General features: G+C 45.2%; 1 protein-coding gene across 3 annotated transcripts in view; it reads right to left on the minus strand.

Moving 5' to 3' along the window:
* Nucleotides 1-3,667: 3,667 nt before the first annotated feature.
* The window catches only part of hivep2a (HIVEP zinc finger 2a), an 85,276-nt gene continuing 68,263 nt past the window's right edge, over nucleotides 3,668-20,680 (minus strand). For all 3 annotated transcript variants that reach the window (XM_028039632.1, XM_028039631.1, XM_028039633.1), the window contains 11 exons: nucleotides 19,978-20,235; nucleotides 19,463-19,631; nucleotides 18,592-18,679; nucleotides 16,926-18,501; nucleotides 16,691-16,848; nucleotides 13,499-13,674; nucleotides 12,381-12,482; nucleotides 9,901-10,702; nucleotides 9,066-9,171; nucleotides 7,749-7,868; nucleotides 3,668-6,758 (listed from right to left, as the gene is read on the minus strand). In XM_028039632.1, the coding sequence (XP_027895433.1) occupies nucleotides 6,285-6,758; nucleotides 7,749-7,868; nucleotides 9,066-9,171; nucleotides 9,901-10,702; nucleotides 12,381-12,482; nucleotides 13,499-13,674; nucleotides 16,691-16,848; nucleotides 16,926-18,501; nucleotides 18,592-18,679; nucleotides 19,463-19,631; nucleotides 19,978-20,235 (4,029 nt within the window). In that variant the 3' untranslated portion in view covers nucleotides 3,668-6,284. The remainder of the gene's footprint in view (nucleotides 6,759-7,748; nucleotides 7,869-9,065; nucleotides 9,172-9,900; nucleotides 10,703-12,380; nucleotides 12,483-13,498; nucleotides 13,675-16,690; nucleotides 16,849-16,925; nucleotides 18,502-18,591; nucleotides 18,680-19,462; nucleotides 19,632-19,977; nucleotides 20,236-20,680) is intronic.

Here is a 20,680-nt window from a genome sequence, read left to right on the forward strand (position 1 = left end):
AGACTCGTTGAGGCCTAAGTGAGCTAAATGTGTTCAAAACTGCCAAAGCGCTAAGCTAAACATTAGCGCCACTGTTAGCGAATTAGCAGCAGAATTTCAGTGAGTCAAACAAACTCAATGAATCTTTAAGGCTGCAAATACTTTTTTACTGCTCTGAACTTTATTAGAGCCACAGAGGTAAATAAGAATAATCTGGAGGAGGAGGAGGAGGAGGAGGAGGAGGAGGAAGAGGAGGAGGAAGAGGGGTAGGGGGAGGAAAAAGAGGAGGAAGAGGAGGAGGAGGAAGAGGGGGAGGAGGAGGAAAAAGAGGAGGAGGAGGAGGAGGAAAAGAGGAGGAAGAGGAGGAGGAAGAGGGGGAGGAGGAGGAAAAAGAGGAGGAAGAGGAGGAGGAGGAAGAGGGGGAGGAGGAGGAAAAAGAGGAGGAGGAGGAGGAGGAGGAAAAGGAGGAGGAAGAGGCGGAGGAGGAGGAGGAGGAAGAGGAAAGGCAAACTGCTTTATCTTTGGAGTTAATTACAGCTGGGAAAATGGCTGCAGCTCAACATGCATCACACACACACACACACACACACACACACACACACACACACACACACACACACACACACGCTCGTGCGGCTCGTCCCGCCACAGGCTGTTTGCTGCTCACCATCCCGACATGTAAACCCGCCGCCGGGCCACGCGGAGCGGAGAGCTTTCCTTTCCCAGGGAGAAGTCCCGGTCCGGCCCGTTAGCTGCGCCGCGGCCTGCGGTTCCGACAGCGATGGCGTGACTCTGCAGAATCAGTTCCAGTTGTTAAATCACATGCTTGGCCACTTTCTCTGCGTAATTACTGCCCGCTAAGCTCGTTGTAATAAATCATAATGGTCCATGTGTGGAACGAGGAATGTGAAATTATACAGTGAAGACCTGGAGGTCCGCTGCTGCATTTTCCAGCTTATTTTGATTTTTGGGGGAATTTATGACGCCTGGATATGAGAGGAGCTCATCCTGTCTCTGGGTTCTACTTCCTCTTCACTTTTACATTCCTGTTTAATTTCAGCGCCAGAAGCGATTTTGTTTCTGTTTGTATTATGAAATTATTCCAGGTTTTGAGGTTAGGTTGAGGCCGTCTTCAGCCGTATCAAAATTACTCTATCTCACAAAACTGCAGCGGAAAAACTTTTGACGAGTCGTGATCAACAAGCGGAGCTACTACTGGTGGAAACCACAAAGAAGAAGACAACAGGAAGCAGAAGGAAGATGATGATTTTTAACAACTTATCATGTGAACAAACTTATTTCCATGTGATTTTAATTGGATTTCTTATTTAATGGAAACACTACAATTGTCAAATTGTGTAACTTCCTCAATTTTGCGTTTTTATGTTCTCTTCATGTGACTTTAATTCACTAAAAACACTTTGATGTCCAAAGGAGTCTCTTCTGAGATGTGTAGTCCATTCTAGTTTGTAATCTCTACTTCCTGTTTATTGCAAACTAGCGTCACCATCTGACGAAGTTACGCTTAGCGTAGCCTGGTTGATTTGCTCCAAACCAGTGGATGAAAACATAATTCCCCTTTTGTTTCTGAAAGAAAATGGAAAATAAACCCAGTTGTCAAATAAGCTCCGATCTACTGCTGGGTCTGTGCCTTACCAGAGGCACCAAACTGAAAAATTCAGAAGTCTGACCGTCCGGTTTGGAGAAATTTTTCTAAAGTTTTTGATCCATGTGAGTTTGCAAACTCTGCTTAACATAACGTCAATATTCAACAAATTTACGTTTAGCGTAGCCTGGTTGATTCGCTACCAACCAGCATATGGATACACTTAGTTCATATTTTCTTTTCATGACATTTTAAAAGTTTGTTCAAAGTTTGGATGACAATTGGATAAACAAACGTGTCTGTTCTGTAAAAGTGTTTGGTTTATAGTTTGTTGATGTGCTAAATGAAATTAATTTTCCTTTGCTGGTGAATATTTCTGTCCTGGTTGTAAAACGGCTCATTAAAGCAGGTCAGTTACGTCCCGTCACACATACCTGGAGATTCTTTGTTATTTTTCCTCCACCTCATGTTTCTAATTTTAAACGCGCCACCTTGTCATCAGTCATGTCCCACATATGTCTACCTGTCTGCATGTTTTCTCCCTTTATTGTTGACACATCTGGGTTGGTGTCAGTTTCCGTTTCATCTGTCAGTCTGTCGGAGAGTCCCGCCGCCTTTGATGCGAACTGATCAAGGGAGTTATTTTTGGTCCTGATTAACGATCCGAGGAACGGCTTTCATCAGGAGTTTGGAAGGTGTGAGCATATGGAAAGCTCCCCTGGGAGCTGAACGTGTCTCTGTGTGCCGTGAATGTGACTTCCATTGTTGGAGCCTGCAAAGAGATTTTACCCAAACCTGATCCAGGCGACTCTTCAGGCTCCTGGGGGATTAATCTACAGGATGATTAACACACTCGCCGCCCGCAGCACTCCATAAAAGCCTAAGAATAATCCCAAAGCAGGAAAAGATCCGTCATGATGCATTTCTAGCACCTGTAAATTTCATATTTTTATCATTTCCATCTGTTTCTTAGAGAAAGAACAATGAATCTTTGGAGAAAAACCTGAAACTCCAACATTTGTTACATTTTCAGCCGCTGTGGTCAAACTAACCAAACCCTCGGGGCAACTTGTCCCCCTCCTCGCCTGTGGGGGCGCTACACTAAGAACCACTCAAGAAAACGAAATGAAACCTCTTGACCAAATGGAAACTAAAGATTTTTGTCTTTGGAGGATTTCTCTTTAGACTTTGGCTAAAGACCACGAGCCATTTCTCCTGCTAGCGCTAGGCTAACATGTTTGTTTTCTTTGTATTTACCCAGAATGCCCTGCACTGTAGCCCGCTTCCTGCTTTTGGAGCGGTCTCCAGTCCACTAGGTGTTCACATTCAAACCGAACCTGAGTTCACTTCAACCGAACCCAGACTGAGGACCAGAGGTCAGAGGTCGACTAGCATTCACACCTGACCAACCGGACTGGAGTCGGATTGAAGCGGACTCAACAGGCCTGGTGGGAATAATCCACCCTCAACTGTCCAGACATTTGCTGTAATTTTTTTAAATCCATTTTTAAGCTATAAACACAAAAGTTTCCCATAAATTATCTTGAGGAATGAAGTTCAGAGCTGAATGTTTAGTTAGCAAGCTAAGTACTTCGCTCTATAAATATTTATTGAGCAAGTTAACAATTTAGCTTTGAATATTTAGCTAGCTCAACATAAGAGCTAGCTAATAACGTAACTAGCAAGCTACATATTTAGTTAGCAAGCAAAATATATACTTAAATATTTGAGCTAAATATTAAGTTATGTATAAATAGTTAAATATTTAGTTAGCAAGCTTGATTATTTCTATTAATATTTAGAGAGCAAACTAAATATTTAGCTTCAAACTAGATATTTAGCTGCGGCTTAGCTAATATTCAGTTAGCTTTGAGCTAGCTAAATATTTTGTCTTTGACGATTTAAATAACCCAAATTATTGCAGTTGATTTTTGACCTGGCAGCTTTAGAAATGTCTCCTCTTTCTGCCTCCTGCCTCTGAACTGTGTTGGATAAATTAGCTTTAAAAATAAAAAGCAGTGAAGTGGAAGGAAACGTCTCAGGTCGACTCTTTGCTCAAAGCAGAAATAAACAGACACCAGCAGCTGTTGGTTTATATTTATTTGGAAACATTTCTTTCACTTCTACTGCGACTCTTTGTTGCACCTCGGATCATAACATGATAGTCGTTTTAATTCCACAGAACACCGTCACAAGAGACACCCCTCTAAATGCACGTTTACCTTTTTTATATCCTTTTTTCTGTATAGTTGTCATTCATATGCAATGACTTGTGCTTTGATAAGAGAAAGAGACATCATTGTTGTCATGATACATGAGAGGGAGAATCAAAATAGAAAAAGAAGTCGTACGAAGAGGATATACTGGTTGAATACACACTGATACAGAATACAGACACTCACATTGCAGCCTGCCCGACTCGGCCCAAACGGTCCAGAACTCAAAAAAAAACTTGCGCCTCTTTAACCACAACTGCTCCCTTCTTCTCCTGATTCTAGTTTTTTGTAAGTACACCATTGTTGCCTTGCAACAAATTCACTCCCTGCTGGTGAAGCAGAGTTTGGCTGAAGTATTGCTTGAAAAACGGGGCTGTGCAGCAGAGCAGTGCAGGATTATTACTGCTGAAGTTTTCAGATTCAGTCACCAAGAAACAAACGACGGATCAGGAGGAAAAAATAAGGTGCATCGTCAGAAAGGCTGCAGGTTGAAGTTGGAAGAGGCGCGTTGCTGCTGCAGACGTCCCGGCGTGTTTGTGACTGGAATGTTTGGTTGTTTCCTGTTTGGATGCCAACAGCTGCAGAGCGAGGAGCGCATCACACAAACGTCATTCAGTTCATGCGCTGAGCAAATCACCAAAATAAAAGCTTCAAACCAGAGCTGCACGATACGTCCAACCACACCCTCACTGTCAAAATTAAACACAAGTTCAGCTTTTTGTGAACATTTTCTGCACCCACAGCAGCAGCAGAGTATTTTTCTCTCCAACAGAAATGAATATTAAAAGTACATGTTGATGTAAGTTTGGAGTTAAAATAATAATTTCCATCTTTTGGTCAGAAACAATCACCGGCCCAGAGGCCGAGTTCAGCATTATTACTGGGCCTGTTTTTAGCGTTAGCATGTTGTTACACTGAAGCTGGAGTACACAAAGACAGCTTTTATTTTGAAGGTTTATCAGTTTAGTCTGTTAATAATGTGGAATCGCAATTTTCTATCATCTGTCTGATAAAAACTCGAGTCTTATTTTGAAGGGCTAACAATCCTGTTCCATTATTTGTTAGCTAACTTAATACATTAATCACACCCCTTTTATTTTGAAAATCAGATATTAGCTTCTGGCTTCTTTCTGTGATATTTTGACTTTTATTTTGTAGAGCTTTATTTTGAAAAGCCAACATGGTCACTTTTTCAGGCCTGATTTAATTCCAGGACCAAATCTGATACAAAGTGTCTGTAAACCAGATCCAGGTTTGATTTTGGGATTTTTCTTCAATCAAAACTGATTTTGATTCTTTAAAAATATCTGCAAGGAATTTTGGAAATAAATTATCTGTATGACTGTAAGTGGGAGTGTTTGTTACTTCCCAGACTAACTGATGAACTTTAATATGACACGGTGAGTAGAAGAAACACTGCCACTTGCAGGTGGGAGTTAGCATCACTTAAACTCAATGTTTTTCTTATTTTTAAAGAAAATTTGCAATAAACTCACAAACATTGTTCATTTTAAGGTGAACTTCTGCAATCGCTGGACTGAAACTTTATTTTGGAAGTCCTTGTTGCTAACTCTTATGAGTTACGAAGCACATTGCTCTTTTTTTTCAAATTCTGCATGTTTGATGCAAAACTTAACGGATTTCAGCAACAAACTGCTGAAAATATGTAACAGAATAATTTCAATAACGTCACTCCTGCGTGTTGTTCTGCCATCGTGCAGCTCTACTTCAACGTTTAAGTAAAAACTGAAAGTCAAGCAGCGCCAGGCGAAAAGCAGCAAAAATGTACAAGCAAACTACAACAATGAAACTCTAGATGCTAAGTGCAGATATAGTCGTGTGGGATCCATATACTGTATGCATTCATATGCAGGGTAAATATTGGAGTACATCTTCAGTCTCACTCTGACTGTATAAATACATAGAAAGCCGTAGTTCAGTGTTCACATCCTCGCCTCATGTAAGCGAAACCCCATGCTGTACATAGAAAAGGAATCCACCACATTTAGAAAAAATGTACAATTTATGAAACATGGTAACAATAAATAGTATTATAGAATCACTGCTGTACACAAAAAAGCATTTTTTTTATTTCACTCATATAAAAATATGTTTTAGTGCAACCGTACGTAATGGTAATATCCAGAACTTCACATCAACGTTTATTAAGGTGTCCGAAAAATTAAAAAGAGGAAACAGGAGGAGGTTGCATTTCTTACAAAGCTGATATGCAAAAGAAGAGGAGATACTGTCATATTTACATTTACCTTCCTGCATCCAGAAGCCGAGGCGCTGAAGGAAAGGCACCAGGAAGTCCGGCTGCAGGCCGGGTTACGCGCCGCAGCGTCTTTAAACGTCCAGGCAGGTCGACCTTTGACCCCAAGAGAGAAGCGCTCCGCTGAACAAAGCGTGCAAAAGTCCCACTTCCTCTCTCCGCTCCTGTACTTCCTGTTTCCAGGAACCAAAGCTCCGCCCCCTCGGTTTCAGGAGGCGTCCTTCTTCTCCGCCTCCTTTTCGTCCGTCGCCGCCCGGGAGTCGGGCGCCGGGCTGGGAGGAAGAGGAGCGGGCGAGGAAGAGGAGGAAGGCCGGAGCTCAAGGCCGCTAAAGTGCTGAATGGCGGGCGGATGCGGGGAGGAGCAGCGCTGCTGCTGCTGCTGATGGGAGTCAGGACACGACGCTGAGGAAGCTGAAGCCGCTCTTCCTCCTTCCACACACTGCGGGTCGAGGCAGAGCGAGGCGATGGCCTTGGTGCAGGTGTGGATGCTCTCTTCCTGCTCCAGCCTGACTCCGCCTACTTCGTCTCTGACTCCGCCCCCCTCCAGCCTCTCCCCTCCTCGCCGCCCCCTCTCGGCGGCGGGCAGCGCCCCCTGCTGGCCCAGCGGCGTGGTGGCGGACGTCGGGACGGAGTGGACCATCTGGATTCCTCCGATGGGAATCATCGGGAACGGCGAACGCACCTGAGGAACAAACGGAAACTTCAAACATTACTGATGTGTTGAAACGGGTTAAAGGTCAAAACCTGTTGGGGAACATCTTTGGAAAAACTGGACCAATAAAATACAAAACTTTTATTTTGAAAAGTTACCAAGAGCTTTATTTTGAAATTCACTGCTTCCTGCCTGGATTAGATCCATTTTGGTTTGTTCACACCAAACGCGTCCGACGCTTCACATTTTGCTTTTCATCGAACGTCTGGTTTACGTTCACGGTCCGCGGGGAGGAGCGGCGCGGCGAGGGCGCGGTGAGGCGAGGCGAGGGCGCGGTGAGGCGAGGGAGGGGTGAGGCGAGGGCGCGGCGAGGCGAGGGCGCGGCGAGGCGAGGCAGATGTCTCAGCCCTGGCTGTTGTTTTCTGTTGGATGCGTTGGACGCTCCAAAGAGTTTGAGTCGCGCCGCAGCGGGTCGGGACGCGCCGCCACATGGACTTTGAAGGTAAACCAGACGCTCAAAACGTTGGAAACGCTCCATTCGTCACATGGAACCTCGTTATGCAAAAATCTATCCAATGAAAAGTTGGATAGATTTTTATTATGAAAGAGTTTTATTTTGAAAATAATGCATGAGCTTTATTTTGAAGGGCTCTTGTCACTTAAATTCTCTAATGAAACTTTTAAAATAATTTAACAATAATTTAAACTATTCGATAGTTTAAATTATTATACTCTAAAAATTATCTTTAAGCTTTATTTTGAAAGCGTGTCATTCAGTTTTACTTCCTGTACTCATGTGGAACCTACTTTTATTTTGAAGCAGGTGTATAGATTTTATTTTGAAAAACCATCATTGTTCAATGTTTCCTGGCTGATTTGAATCCAATTATGTGAAATCTTGTTGGCAAAAGAAAACTATGAAATATTGAGGATTTTATTTTGGAAATGTTCACCAACTTTATTTTGAAAGGGCTAATTGTTGCCTCTATTGATGCTGAATTAAGTACATGGGGGAAATACCTGGAGTTGTGAGTGGGTTGGAAGATGGCTGAACAGAACCTGGTGAGGCAGGCCGGACTGGAAGCACCGGGCAGAACCGTGGTCCCGTTCAGATGGTGATGAAGAACCGGGACGGAGATCCTGAAACCAGACAAACAACCTTCAGCCTTCCTGAGCGTTTCCTCCGGACGGACAATTAAAGACTTCCTGAGGTCAGTCAGTAAAGCTTCAGGTGAAAAGCTAATGGCTAATGGCTAACGGCAGAGCCACGCAGTTTGGGCTGAAACGTGATTCTGTCTGCAGCTGCAGCCGGGTTTGAAGAGAAACCCTTAAGAGGAAAACCAGCCGCCTTATTAACCACATCACAGCCGGCCAGGATCCCGTTACCAGGCGGCCGCTCCGTCTCCCATCATCCTCCGCTCTGACACTCCGTCTGAGCCAGACTTCATTCCCTCACCGTCTCTAAACGTTTCCGTCGCCAGATGGTTTCGTGTTCTGCTCTTTGTCCTTCGCACTTCATTCACACGCCGCAGTTAAGAAACTTCAGCTCAGGATTTTATCCTTTAAGGTTTTTAAGCCTTTAGGTTTAAAGTCTTAAGCTTCAGGTTCCTACAGTCACTGAACGCATCACGACTGAACCAACAACTCGCTCTACCATCTTTCAGGGTGCGGAAAAGTAGATTTGGAAGGAGAAAGCCCAGAGTTTATTTGTACAAAAATATTTTAAAATGTTGTAATTCTTTTCATTTCTCAATATTGCGTTTAAAAATCCCAATAAAATGTACGGACATCAGCGGCTGCAGAAGGAATATTCCTCCAAGCCACCAGATATCCTAACCAGTCTTCCTTGGTTTAGTCTGGTTGTCTTTACAGGAGAACTAACAGTTATTTAAGTCTCAGCGCGAAGCAACCAAGACCGGAGTCAGCCAGGACGTCTGAGGTCAGGGTTCGCAGCTGGGGAAGGGTTCAGAGTTCAGGATCAGTTCCTCGCTAAGTGGAGAACTTCAAGTAACAGGATGGATAGAAAACTGAAGCTCTTGATTTCCTTCGGACCCTGAAGAGATTTGGGTAATGACCCAAAGAAGATCTGGAGATACAAACGGCTGAAATTCATCCGCGATGTGACGTCTGAGTCTCTAACGTTCGCTGCTAATAATCTGCTGGAAACTGGAGTTGGTTTGTTGTGTCTAAAGAAAATAAGTTCAAATGATTCTGTGGTTCAACGCTAAGAAATCCAAACACGTCCAACGTTTCTCAAACTTGACAATCGGCGCATTAAAGCTAAAGTAAAACATTTTACTTAAAAAAAATTCATGAAGAGAAAAATCTCATTATTACCTTTTCCATCTCTGCAGTGGTGCTGCGCCGCCCCAGAGGGAAATCTCCCTGAGCCGCCACCACCATCTGATGATTGGCCCTCGGGCTCCGGGCCCCGCTGTGAGGACTGAATCAGAAAAACAATCAGACACTTTAAAGGAACATTCATGACTCAACCAGCCAGAATCACATCAATCTAAATCAATACATGCAGTCTGAATGTAGTCAACTATTACATCCATGGTTTAACATTACAGCGTTTACTGAAGGTTACAGGGAGAAACATCCAGAAGAGCTTCAACTCTTCTGGATGTTCAAAAGTCTCTCAGAACCAAGCAGGACCGGAAAAAACCTTCAGAGAAACCAGTTCTGGGGACAACGACAACCAGAACCAATCGACAACGTCTGATCGACCGATGGACAACGTCAACCAATCAACGGTAGACTTTCGGCCATGTGAACCAGGAGTAAAAGGACAAAACCCAGTTCTGCTGGGTAACTGCTGTGGAAAAAGTCTTGGATACTGGCTGGGCTACGTCAACCAGAACCAATCAACCAATCAAAACCAGACTTTCGGGCTTTAAGGTCAGATTGATTCCATCTGGTCAATAATGAGGTAAACATGTTCATTAGGAAGGCATAAAGTTTTCTGTCCTTCTTTGTTTCTTTTAATTCCTAGATAACTTGAGGAAGTTTGTTTGGTGGCCATCTTGACTTCCTTTTAGATATATTTGATGCATAATGCCTCGTTAGTCTATGGAGACAGACACTGATCAATCTTAGATGGTCTGAATTTGTCATAAGCATAAATTATGAAGCTTCAACAGAAACACAGCTGCTGGCTGTCGGAGCTCACCTTTGATGGTAGAGGCCTCGGCGGGGGGACAGCGGCCGGATCATGCCCCGGTGGCGCCCTCGCGGTGAAAGGTCTCTCTTGTAGTCCCTTCCTCCTGGAGACGTTGGGCGTGAGAGAGGGGAGAGCACCGAGAGGTGGCCCCGCCGCGGGGACAGGTCCCGGCGGTATCCTCCCACCCCCAGGTCCCTCTTGGGGGAGACGTGGCGCAGTGGGGAGATGTCCCGCCGAGGGGACAGGTAATGGCAGGTGGAGGGGGACGACGACGGGGAGCCGGGGGACGGGCAGCCGGAGAGGTCCAGGCCGGGCGAGGAGAGGCGGGAGGAGGGCGAGGAGAAGTCCGGAGAAGGGACGGGGAGGTCTTCGTCCATGGAGGAGGAGGGCGGAGCCAGCAGTCGGCTCCGCTCCGCACCTCGATGATGCTCCGCCGGGGCGCGCTCCGGGAGCGGAGCCTGCGGCGTGATCTGGATGCTCGGCACGGTGGTGAAGTACCCGAACAGAGGCGGCCTGCTGGAGTGGCCCAGGAGGTCCGGCGGCCCCTGGTGGGGAAGCTGAGGGGCGCCATGGGCGGCGGCCACAGCTGTGATGGACATCGCCGGCAGGGCGTACGGCTGCGGGCTGGTGGAGCGCGAACGCGTCTTCGGCGTGGAATCTCCGTCGTAGTCGTCCTCGTCGTCGTCTTCGTCGTCCACCTCGTCGCCGTCGTCCTCGCCGCCGTCCGACTCGTCGGCGTCGGAGAACTGATGCTCGGCCACCACGCCTCTGGAGACTTTCTCTGATGACCTCTGACCTTCCTCTCCAAGTTCTTCAAGGTGGAGACATGGAACCAGAAGGAAAGAGGGAAACCGAGGGAGGAATGAAAACAAATGTTTGCATTTAAACGTGCTGAAAGTTTATGTTACATAAAACACCTCTCAGGGCTCGTTCCCACAATTTTAAACCAATAAAACTCAAAACTATAAAAGCTGTTGGAGTCAGAAGAATCTCTCAACACTTTGGTTTTTTCACCAGACGGATTCCAGCCAAACAACGGCGAAGCTAAAATCCGACTTCATTGAAGAACAAAGCCAGCAGCGAGGCTGAAACTGGATAACCCTGGAAAACAGTGACCCCTGAGTTAGCTTTCTGAACGACGCAGAGCTCTGAATCAGACAAATCCTGTGACTCACCCAGTGGACGTCTGCAGCTCGCCCGTCCCAAAAACCCACTGTGCATGTGTGGGAACGCGTCCCAATTAAACGCCGAGCCAAAACACACAGCAGGGGTCACCTGAAATAAAATTTCATTTGGTGGTCTGCATGGTGGGAAATTACAATGAGCTACCAGTCCCACGCTGATTAAATACGGCAGAAACGGCTCGCTCCGCGGTGCCGACCTGAACAGTGCTGCTCAAACACCTGCTCACAGCCAGAGAAGCTGTCTGGCTTTTTAATGCTCACTCCAGGATTTCACTCCAGGATTTGAGATTTTTTCCATTCAAAATCTGTCATTCTGTGGTTCAACATTGGAAACATTAGTGGTAATTTCCCCCACTCTCATGGAGAACAGAGGGAAATGTGCCTTTTGTTACTCACCATATTGATCAGGCTAAGGCAACAAATTGGTAAAGTAAGAGACACTGCCACCTACAGGCGGGGGTCAGCAGTCACTTAAATGCAATTCCTAAAATTATGCATTAGTGTGAAAAAATGTGATGATCTGCTGATTTTCTGTGATCATGGAGTTGCAGAAAATTCAGTTCCCACATTTCTGACGGTAACACTCCAGTCCAGTAGGTGGCAGTAATCGCCCTAAAGTACTGCTGCATTTCCAGTGTATCGTATCATCTTCATCCAAAACATGTGCAACACTAACTCAGCATTTATCAGAAGCTAATGCTAAAGCGCTATGCCAGCATGGCATTCAGCAGAAGCTAACGCTAATGCACTGTTCCGAAAGGTCTTTTAGCATAAGCTAATGCTAGCGCGCTAACCCCAATTCAGATCATATCTTCCCTGGATAGACTCGGACCCCAGAGCCCCAGTTTAATCATTGCTAGATAATGTATTTATCTTGTTCTCTAAGGGGTATCAGAGTAAAGACAAATGTATAAAATGTTTTAGAATAACCCAGCTTTCATGTCTTTCCTGTTTTACCCCATTTGTGTTTTTCTGCCACATATTTAAAAAACATTTCTTCTTCTAATGGGACGAAATGAGGAAAAGTTTAAGGTGTATGAATACTTTTGCTGTTACTGTAAAAACTGAACAGGATGTAAAAATAATCAGACTAATTTCCAGTTTCATTATCAAGTCACGGGAAGATTAACGGAGGAGCGAACGCCGCTCATCTGTTCAGAAACTGTCAGCGCCGGGAGGGACGGCTGATGAAAATGTATTATTTCTTAATATTTAATGAGGAATCCGATTAACTCGCTCCTTTTTCCTTTGCTTGCCGTCGTGGCGTCTAAGTTAAGTTTCTTTGTTCATCTGAAGATTTTCTACCTCCGTCGTCGGCCTCGCCGTCTTCCACCGACGACATGGAGACTCCCAACTCCAAACACTTCTTCATATGAGCCTTGGACTTCATGTGCTTCGTCAGATTTCCTGAAAAACACAGACAGTAATCCCAAATTACCGACTCCGTCTACTGGTCTTACTGGAAACCAGAGCTAGTCTGGCTGGAAAAGCAGGGAACCTGGGCTGCAATGGAAAGAGACCACAGTTATAATTTAGGAATGGCACATTTCGTAATCTGATAAGAAAATGACGCAGCTCGGTCTGAACTCGGTCCGGTTCACTGAGCGGTTTGAAAATCCATCAGCCAGACTTTTCATCTGAACTGAAGTCACACCATGAAGACGACAAAAAGCCTCGCAGTCGCTCACCGAACGGCGAGCAAAAGGAAAAACACCTGGCAACGTTTTCCACCAACAAATCATCAAACCAGAAACAGTTCAGGGTCAAATCACAAAATTTACCAGAAATCATTTCTAAAGACAAAATGGATGGTTAGGTCTGTCGCGATAAACAATAAATCAATTAATTGCATGATAAATTAAATTTATTGATCGCATTTTAATTTATCGGTTTCATCGTTTCTTCCTGCCCTTTTCTCTTCCTGTTGATGATGAATGGATGGAAAAAGACTCGACTCTCCGCTGACCCTCCCTTCTCATTTCCTGAGCGTAACGGAGGAGGGAACTTTATCTAAATCTAATGATTATCGAAGGGTAATACAGACTTTATAATCTGCACTCTTCTGGTTGAATATAGTTTTTATTTCCACTTTGGTTTTATGTTGTTAAGTTTTTATTCATGTGGATTTTTTTCTTAGACTGAGAGTCCATTTTATTTTTGTTTTTGGTTGTTTTGTTCCAGTGTTAAATGTTCTTTTCAAAATAAAGTGTATCTATTTTTGGCAGGAAATTGCTTGGATTATTATGTTATTACCATAACATAAGTTTAAAATGGTCTTCAAACAATATTATCGTTTATCGCAATCATTTTTGAGACAATTAATTGCTCAGCAAAGTTTGAGCCTCTCGTGACAGGCCTAAAAATGGTTGGATTCATGTTGGATGTGAGGTTGGATGTACAGCTCGATGTGCGGCTGGACGAACCTTTGGTTTTGAAGGCGAAGTTGCAGAACTTGCAGACGTACGGTCGGACGTCGGTGTGCGTCCGGATGTGTTTCTTCAGCATGCTGGGCTTCTTGCAGCGGATGCCGCATTCCTCGCAGATGTACTTCCCCCGGCCGCGGCCGCGCACGTAGACGTAGTCCTCATTGGATTTATACCTGCAGGAAACATCGGCAGAACAGGTGAGCCACAGGTTTATATTCATGCTTTTATTGTGAAGGGCTGAAGACAGTTTAAACAGCAGCTCCATTTCCTGTTTGTTTTTGTTTTTTACAGATTTAGCGTTAGCATCTATTGTTTCAGAGTTAGTGAAGCTAACTTTTAGCTACCGTTGCCTACCTCTGCTGGTTGCCATGGAAACCACTGCCTTCTCACTCAGGTTACAATGAGTTTGTATGTCGATGTTAATCATTACTGCTGCAGTTTAGTTTTAACTGGATAAAAAATTTACTGCACTAATCACAAACATCCCTTTGGCTAACGCTAATACAGTACACCAAACAGAAGTTCATGGAAGCTAATGCTAACATGCTAATCAAACCATGCTGGTCCTCAACAAAGCAAAATGCTCTACAATATGTTATATCGCCCCCAACAGGATCAAATCTGTTATTACACTCTTCTCTGAACAGTCTGCACTTAGTATTGTTAAAAACTAATTTCAGGGAAGCTAAGTGCACTAAGTCTTTTCAAAGCTAGCAAAAACATGGAAACACTAATTGTTAGCACGTTAGCATAAGTACTGGTTATTACTAATAAACTATAAACACTCACGCCATAAAATTTCATATTTTGTGAATTGATTAAATTTTATATCCGTTTTTTCCTCCATCAGTCACATGATGGTCAGTCATCGGTGCAGAAACCCCGCCCACCCGGTGCAGCAGTTCCATGCCGGGTGACGAATGGAGCGCACCCACAGAACAGGAGACGATGATCCTGATGAGTCTCAACGAGTTGAAAATTAATTTAAAGTATTTTGAACAGATTTTGGAAGCTAATGTTTATTGTCCATCTGTGCAGATGATGTCGTTATAAGTTTCAGTCAGAAAGTGTAAAACCCTGGTTTATGCTTCATCTTTTAGTCATATGGACTGAAAGCAATTTTGTTTTAAGATCCAGTGAATATTGTCTTTATGTTAAGATAATAAGCGTTTCCCCCATAGCGTCACTCAGGTTGATTTTTAGAGAGCTGTGAAAATGGCCGCCTCATGGCGTCGCTTCCTGTCCCGTCTGCAGCAGCTGGAGGTCGCGGCGGGGTCAGAGCTATCGAACATCAAGCGCTCCGTCTGCAGGGAAATACCTCAGGACGGCGGTCTGAGCGGAGACGTTTACACAGCTGTGGCCGGTTATGAAAATGAATTATGAGGATTATTTCATCCTGTTTTATGCACAGCAGTCTGGAAGATCATGAAGCTGATTCGCTTTGAAAGCAGCTGAAACGTTCAGGTTCCTCTGGGACGTTTCAGCTTCAGGATCAACACTGTAAAACATTACCAAGCTTTTCCTGCCGCAACTCCAAACTAAAGCCTTGATCTGCCCTAAAAACCCATTTCAGGACGAATAACATCAGAATTATGCAACTTTAATCACCATGTGATGCATAAAGAAACATTCTGGGCTCATATGTTTAAAAAGAAAACATCTGTTGGTTTTTCCCACTGAGTATTAAAAATGTTTTTCTGTTTCTGAAAAGTGTTTTAGTAGCTAAACGTTGAGACATAAACATCCTTCATGTTTCTCTTTTTACATTTCAACCTGAAATAAAGTTTGTTTTTATTATCTTTGTTAAAAATAATGAATGAAACAAATAAATATAACTATATCATTAAATTAATAAACTTTTATTTTAAAAATATTTATTTTATTTGTAATTTTTATTTCATTATTTACTTATGTAATCAAATATCTTTATTTCCTTAAACCAACAGAGAAGTGAGGATCATGTTGACAATTAACAAGCTGCAAATATTGTTTTTGTCTTAGAAAAGCTAAGAAATGCTGCAGCTGTTGATGTTAAAACTCTAATGATGGAGAGATCCCACTGCATGTCACCATAAACTGCAGCAGAGTTATGAGCGCTGACGTTCGGTCTGACTGACGCTGCTGATGAGCTTAGCAGGCTCAGATTCTGGCCACAGACGGAGCTCAGAGTCAGACGGAGAAGAAAAGTCGTCTGTTTTTGCACCTCAGCGGATCTTTCTCTCTAATCACGATGAAACCGATCAGATCGCGGTTCAAACGGAGGTTATTGGTTCAGTTCTGCTCAGCTGAAAACCAGCAGACTGCTGCGGTTTAGGGCCGCCATCTTCTCAGGCATTTCCACATTTATGCTAACATGCTAATGTGCTAATATTACAGCTAATATTTTAGCTTAGCACTTTGCTACCTTTGGTAGCGTTTAGCTAAACAGAGCGCTAATTTACTAGCTGTTTGACATATTGGTTGACAAATTCTTAACAGTTTATAACCAAAACTTCAAGAAGTTAGATATTTAAACACATGCTCTTATTTTGAAGTGGGTGAAGAATGTTTATGCTGCAGTTTCCTCTCCTTTTGTTTTCTTTATTTTCTAAAGAATCTGCATTAAGAAAATGTTAAGAAACGAACAAATAAGGTTATTGAAGAATTCAACATTGACATGACCAACCAGGGTGTTAGTTGAACAAATTCAAACTAATGTTTATGTTAGTGCTTTAGCGTTAGCACAGTTAGCCTGTCGGTTAGCGGTGGCTACCACTGTTTGTTTCTATGCAGCTGCAGATCTAACAGATGGACCTTTTTGTGTCAAAATTCATATTTTAAACATTAAACAAATAAATTAATACCTTATAAACGACTTTATTTGTTCTTCAGCTGAACATGGCCAGCCTGACAACTCTGTAGGTTGAAATGAGGACAAAGTGGGTTGGAAATAAAATACCTCATTTAAACTCGAGACTTTTATTTTGGAGAGAATAGGAGAGATTTATTTAGATTAGTTTGTAATCTAAACTGTGAAATGCTTTTATTTTATGTTGATATTTTCTACATTTTACTTTGAAAAGACAACATACTCCATTTTTCAGTCCTGGTTTAGTTGCATTAGTAAACAGAATCTTTGACCTTTATTTTGAAGAGTCAACATCCCATTTTGTTAAAACCAGCTTTGAACTAAGGAGAATCTGAACCTACCCGCCCTCGAAGATCTTGATGCGGGTCGGTTCGGCAGCTGGCTGCTTGACAGAGACTTCCTTCTCCACCTGCTCTTCCTTTGAGCGGTCCCATGACGCCACGCCCTTCATCTTCCTCCCAAAATGGCTGACGTCCACTGGCATCAGCTCCGGCTTCAGCTGCAGAGAAAAGGCGAGAGCTGCAGGTTTCTGCTGGCCCGTCTCCATGGCAGCGAGACGAAGACCGCAGGACGTACCTGATCAAACCTCAGCTTCCAGGCCACGGAGGACACCAGCTTCCCAGAGCTGGATGGTGCTATGGCGGCTACGGTGTACATCAGGTCGGTGTTGGTCCTCTGCTTGGACCGGAGCAGAGACAGCGCGGCCTTGGTGCTGAGGTGCAGTGGGTTCGGGTTGTACGAGCTGACGCACCATGAGCTGTAGACGGAGCTATGGGCGGCGGCCGGGGTGCTGTTGGGTTTGGTGTAGCTCCGGAAGCACCAGCTAACGCGGCTCATGGTGCGCAGGCTGGGGAACTGGAACAGCTGCTGGGCTCCGGCCTCTACAAAGAGCTGCGGCGTTGTGGGTTGCTTCTTGGCGTCTTCGGCGTCGTTAGAGGAGAGCATGGGCTCCGGGCTGGAGCCGCACCGCGGCGGCGCTTCGTCCACGTCCAGCTCCTCCGGGGAGTCCCGCCCACCTGGAGCCGGGGAGCGATCCGTGATGATCTGAAGAGGCGGAGTGAAGCTCTCCACACGCGGCACGTCGGACAGGTGAGGAGCTGGAGATCGGACGGGAATGGCGATCTTGGCTGCGACGGGGAAGTCGCTGATTGGAGGAGAAGAAGACATCCGTTCAGAATCGTCGACGGACTCTTCAGTCTTCAATCCTCTTCCTTGTTTCTTGGAAGTGTGCTCGGCTCCGCTCAGCTCCACAGCTCCCATCTCTTTGACTATCTGGCCGTACATCCGTTCCTCCTTCACCCGTTTCTGCTGCTTCGTCTCAAAGAAGCGCTCCAGGGAGCTGGTCGGTGAAAGCATGCGTTTGCTGGCCACCATGTTGGATGCCGAGGCGTCGGTAGTGGATATGGTTCCTGATGTTAGCGACAGCGGGATGCCCGTGTTCACCTGTTGCTCCGGCGGTGGAAACCGCAACCCGGCAACGTCAACCTGCCCCAGGAGGAGGGACAGGTTGAATCCGGCTCCGCTCATCCCTCCTCCCACTCCGCCCGCTGGCTTTCCAATGTTCACAAGCGGAGGAGACATATTGGGGGTCCCGCTGCCGTCCGAGTCCAAAGCCTGCACTCCGCAACCGTAAGAAGCCATCAGCTGGCTAACGCTGGTGTACATAGCGTTGCCAAACGACGGCACGTTGGTTTGGATCCTGACAGGAACCAATAATCCGGGCAGTGAGGCCTGGGATCCTGGGTTCTGCGTGGCAAACACGGGCTGGACCTGAGGCAGCAGCAGGGCGGCGGTGGAGCCAGGCAGGGAGTGTTTGGAGGAGAGTGGGCCCAGGCTCTGCTGCTGCTGGGTCCGACCGGAGATGGAGGAGGAGTAAATCTGTGAGCCGTCCTGTTTTCCGTCGTACGTCTGCGGATGTCCGGCCAGGCTGCCCTGGGATCGGATGTGCAGCTTCAGGAGTTGCTGTTGAGCCTGGAGGGTCTGCTGTTGCCTCTGTTCGGACTCCTGGCTCCAGAACAGACCCGGCTGGGAGATGGAGATCAGCGGGGCGGCGTTCTGGTACTGGTGGGATAAATCCTTACTCATCACCTCCAGGCCTGGATGTTCTCCTTCAGATGAGGAGCTCTGGGCCTGGAGGCGATGCTGCTGCGACCTGCATGACAAAACATGGACAATCATTCGTCAAGGAGCCACTAGCATGAAGTAAATCATTCTGGAAAATCCATTCTGTAGATATTCTCACCTTCCATAGATGGGTTCATCTTGCAGGCTGTCCTCACTGATGCTCTGCTGGAGGCTGTGCTGGTGGAACTGCTGGTGGGATCCTAACCCTGTCATCACAACGTAACCAAGTTTTAAATAAAGGAAAAGAATGGCGAGGAGTTCACTTCCCCTGAATCAGAACCTCGTCTGGCTGCAGGTCTTCTGCTGTCTGCCTCTACCTGCCAGCAACGTCTAAACATTTTGCCGGTTCTTCTTTTACCAGTTTCTTCCTGCGCTGTCGTCCACTTCCTGCTGTTAGAGCGGTCTCCAGTCTGCTCGGCATTCACATTCAAACTGAATCAGAGTTCACTTGAACTGAACCCAGAATGAGGTTTGGAGGACCAGAGGTCAGAGGTCAATTAGCTTTCACACCTCACCAACACAACTGGACTCTTTAGACAAACGGACTGGAGTCGGCTCAAACAGCGCCGGTGAGAATGGTTACATAAAGCTGGACGACTAATTAGCTTATCTTTGAAATCTCTTGGTTACACTGGAATTTATTTAGGGGTAGCAGAATAAAGGAGCTAGAAACTTCTGCATACAACACTTTTCATATTCTTCCATTTCACCATTAGTCACTACTTTGTACTGGCCCATAACATAACATCCTAGTAAAACCTTGAAGTTTGTTTTGTGGAGTATTAACAGATGAAGACTCTTCATGTGGCCATATTGGATCTGCTTCTAAAATTTAACATGTAAAAATGGGTTTAAGCCAAATGTCTGAGCTTCTATTGGTCCAACTGACACGACAAGCCCAGCAAAATGTACATTGCTACGAGATTTGTTTGAGGATTAATTAGTGGAAAATACTTGCGTATGTAATGTGGGACCGATACAAGGCTCACCTCCGGTACTGCTGGCAGGCCTCTTGGTTCTGCTGGGCAGATCGATGCTGCTGTGTGGAGAACCTGTTGGGCTGGCCCATATGCCATGCTCCAGATTCTCCTGCTTGATTGAAATTTCAGGTGCGACTGCTTCCTGGAGGACTGTTTCTGGATAAACACTCAGTGAAGCCTGTCAAATGTGCAAAAAGGCTTTAAGCAAACCAGCTCACAATTAAAACAGATTATATTTAGATACTTGGATAAATCACTGAGGCCACCGGCCCTGCAACTCTTAGGTCCATCAATGCACCTGAATTAGCTAACAGGACTTTATAGAACGTGAGAGAATGATGAGGTAAGTCATTAGTCATTTAATTCAGCTGTATTGGACCTGGGACACGTCAGACAGTTGCAGGAGTTGCACTTTGACCCCCATGACCTAAATGTTACCGGTGAAACAGTAAAGGTTTGATGTTCAGTTGTCATTCAGTTTGGGATTCCAACAAAGAAAAAGTCAAGAGCTAGTTTGACTCTACCTGTCGAACCAGATATCCGCGTCTCCGTTCCTTCATTGCCGATACGCTGGTGTACATCTCGCCTTGCCTTGAGGAAGGCAAGTTTCCATAATCAAAAGATTTGCTGCGCATTTCCGGTAACTCTGTGGGCAACGTGCACGGCGCCTGCTCAGATGAAGATCTCCTCATCTCCCTCTGCTGATGGTGGCTGGAATAGCCACTACCCGGGACGGTCAGAAACTCTGACTGCTTTGCTCCACCAGAGGTCATAGAATCATCCTGCAGCACACAGAGAGAAGATCAAGAACCTCTCCTTAGGGATATTCTGGATTTTGTTTGGCAGCACTTGGAATCAAGCCAGAGGTCCAGGATCAGATCCGGAACCAGTGGTACACTGGTTCAGACCTCACCTGATTAACTGGGACTCCCTTATGTCTATTAGCAAAACAAATACATGCGGTGTTACACTAGGCTCCATTCTCCACCAACCTTTATACAATATCTTTATTCTCCCCACAGCTGAGATTACACAGTGCTAAAATATCTCCTGCATATCTATGCTGATGAACCACAACGTCAACATATCTGTGTCACCAGCTGACCACAGTCCCCCACAGGCACTGAGTGTGTGCATCGTATTAAATGGATGGCACAACGAAACCTAAGAGTTGTTTTCTGACTCAAAACTAACTTTTAGCACCCACATTAAGTCAGTGCCTACTGT

Source organism: Xiphophorus couchianus, chromosome 15 (genome assembly GCF_001444195.1).
Source record: "Xiphophorus couchianus chromosome 15, X_couchianus-1.0, whole genome shotgun sequence".
Taxonomy (NCBI): Eukaryota; Metazoa; Chordata; class Actinopteri; order Cyprinodontiformes; family Poeciliidae; genus Xiphophorus; species Xiphophorus couchianus.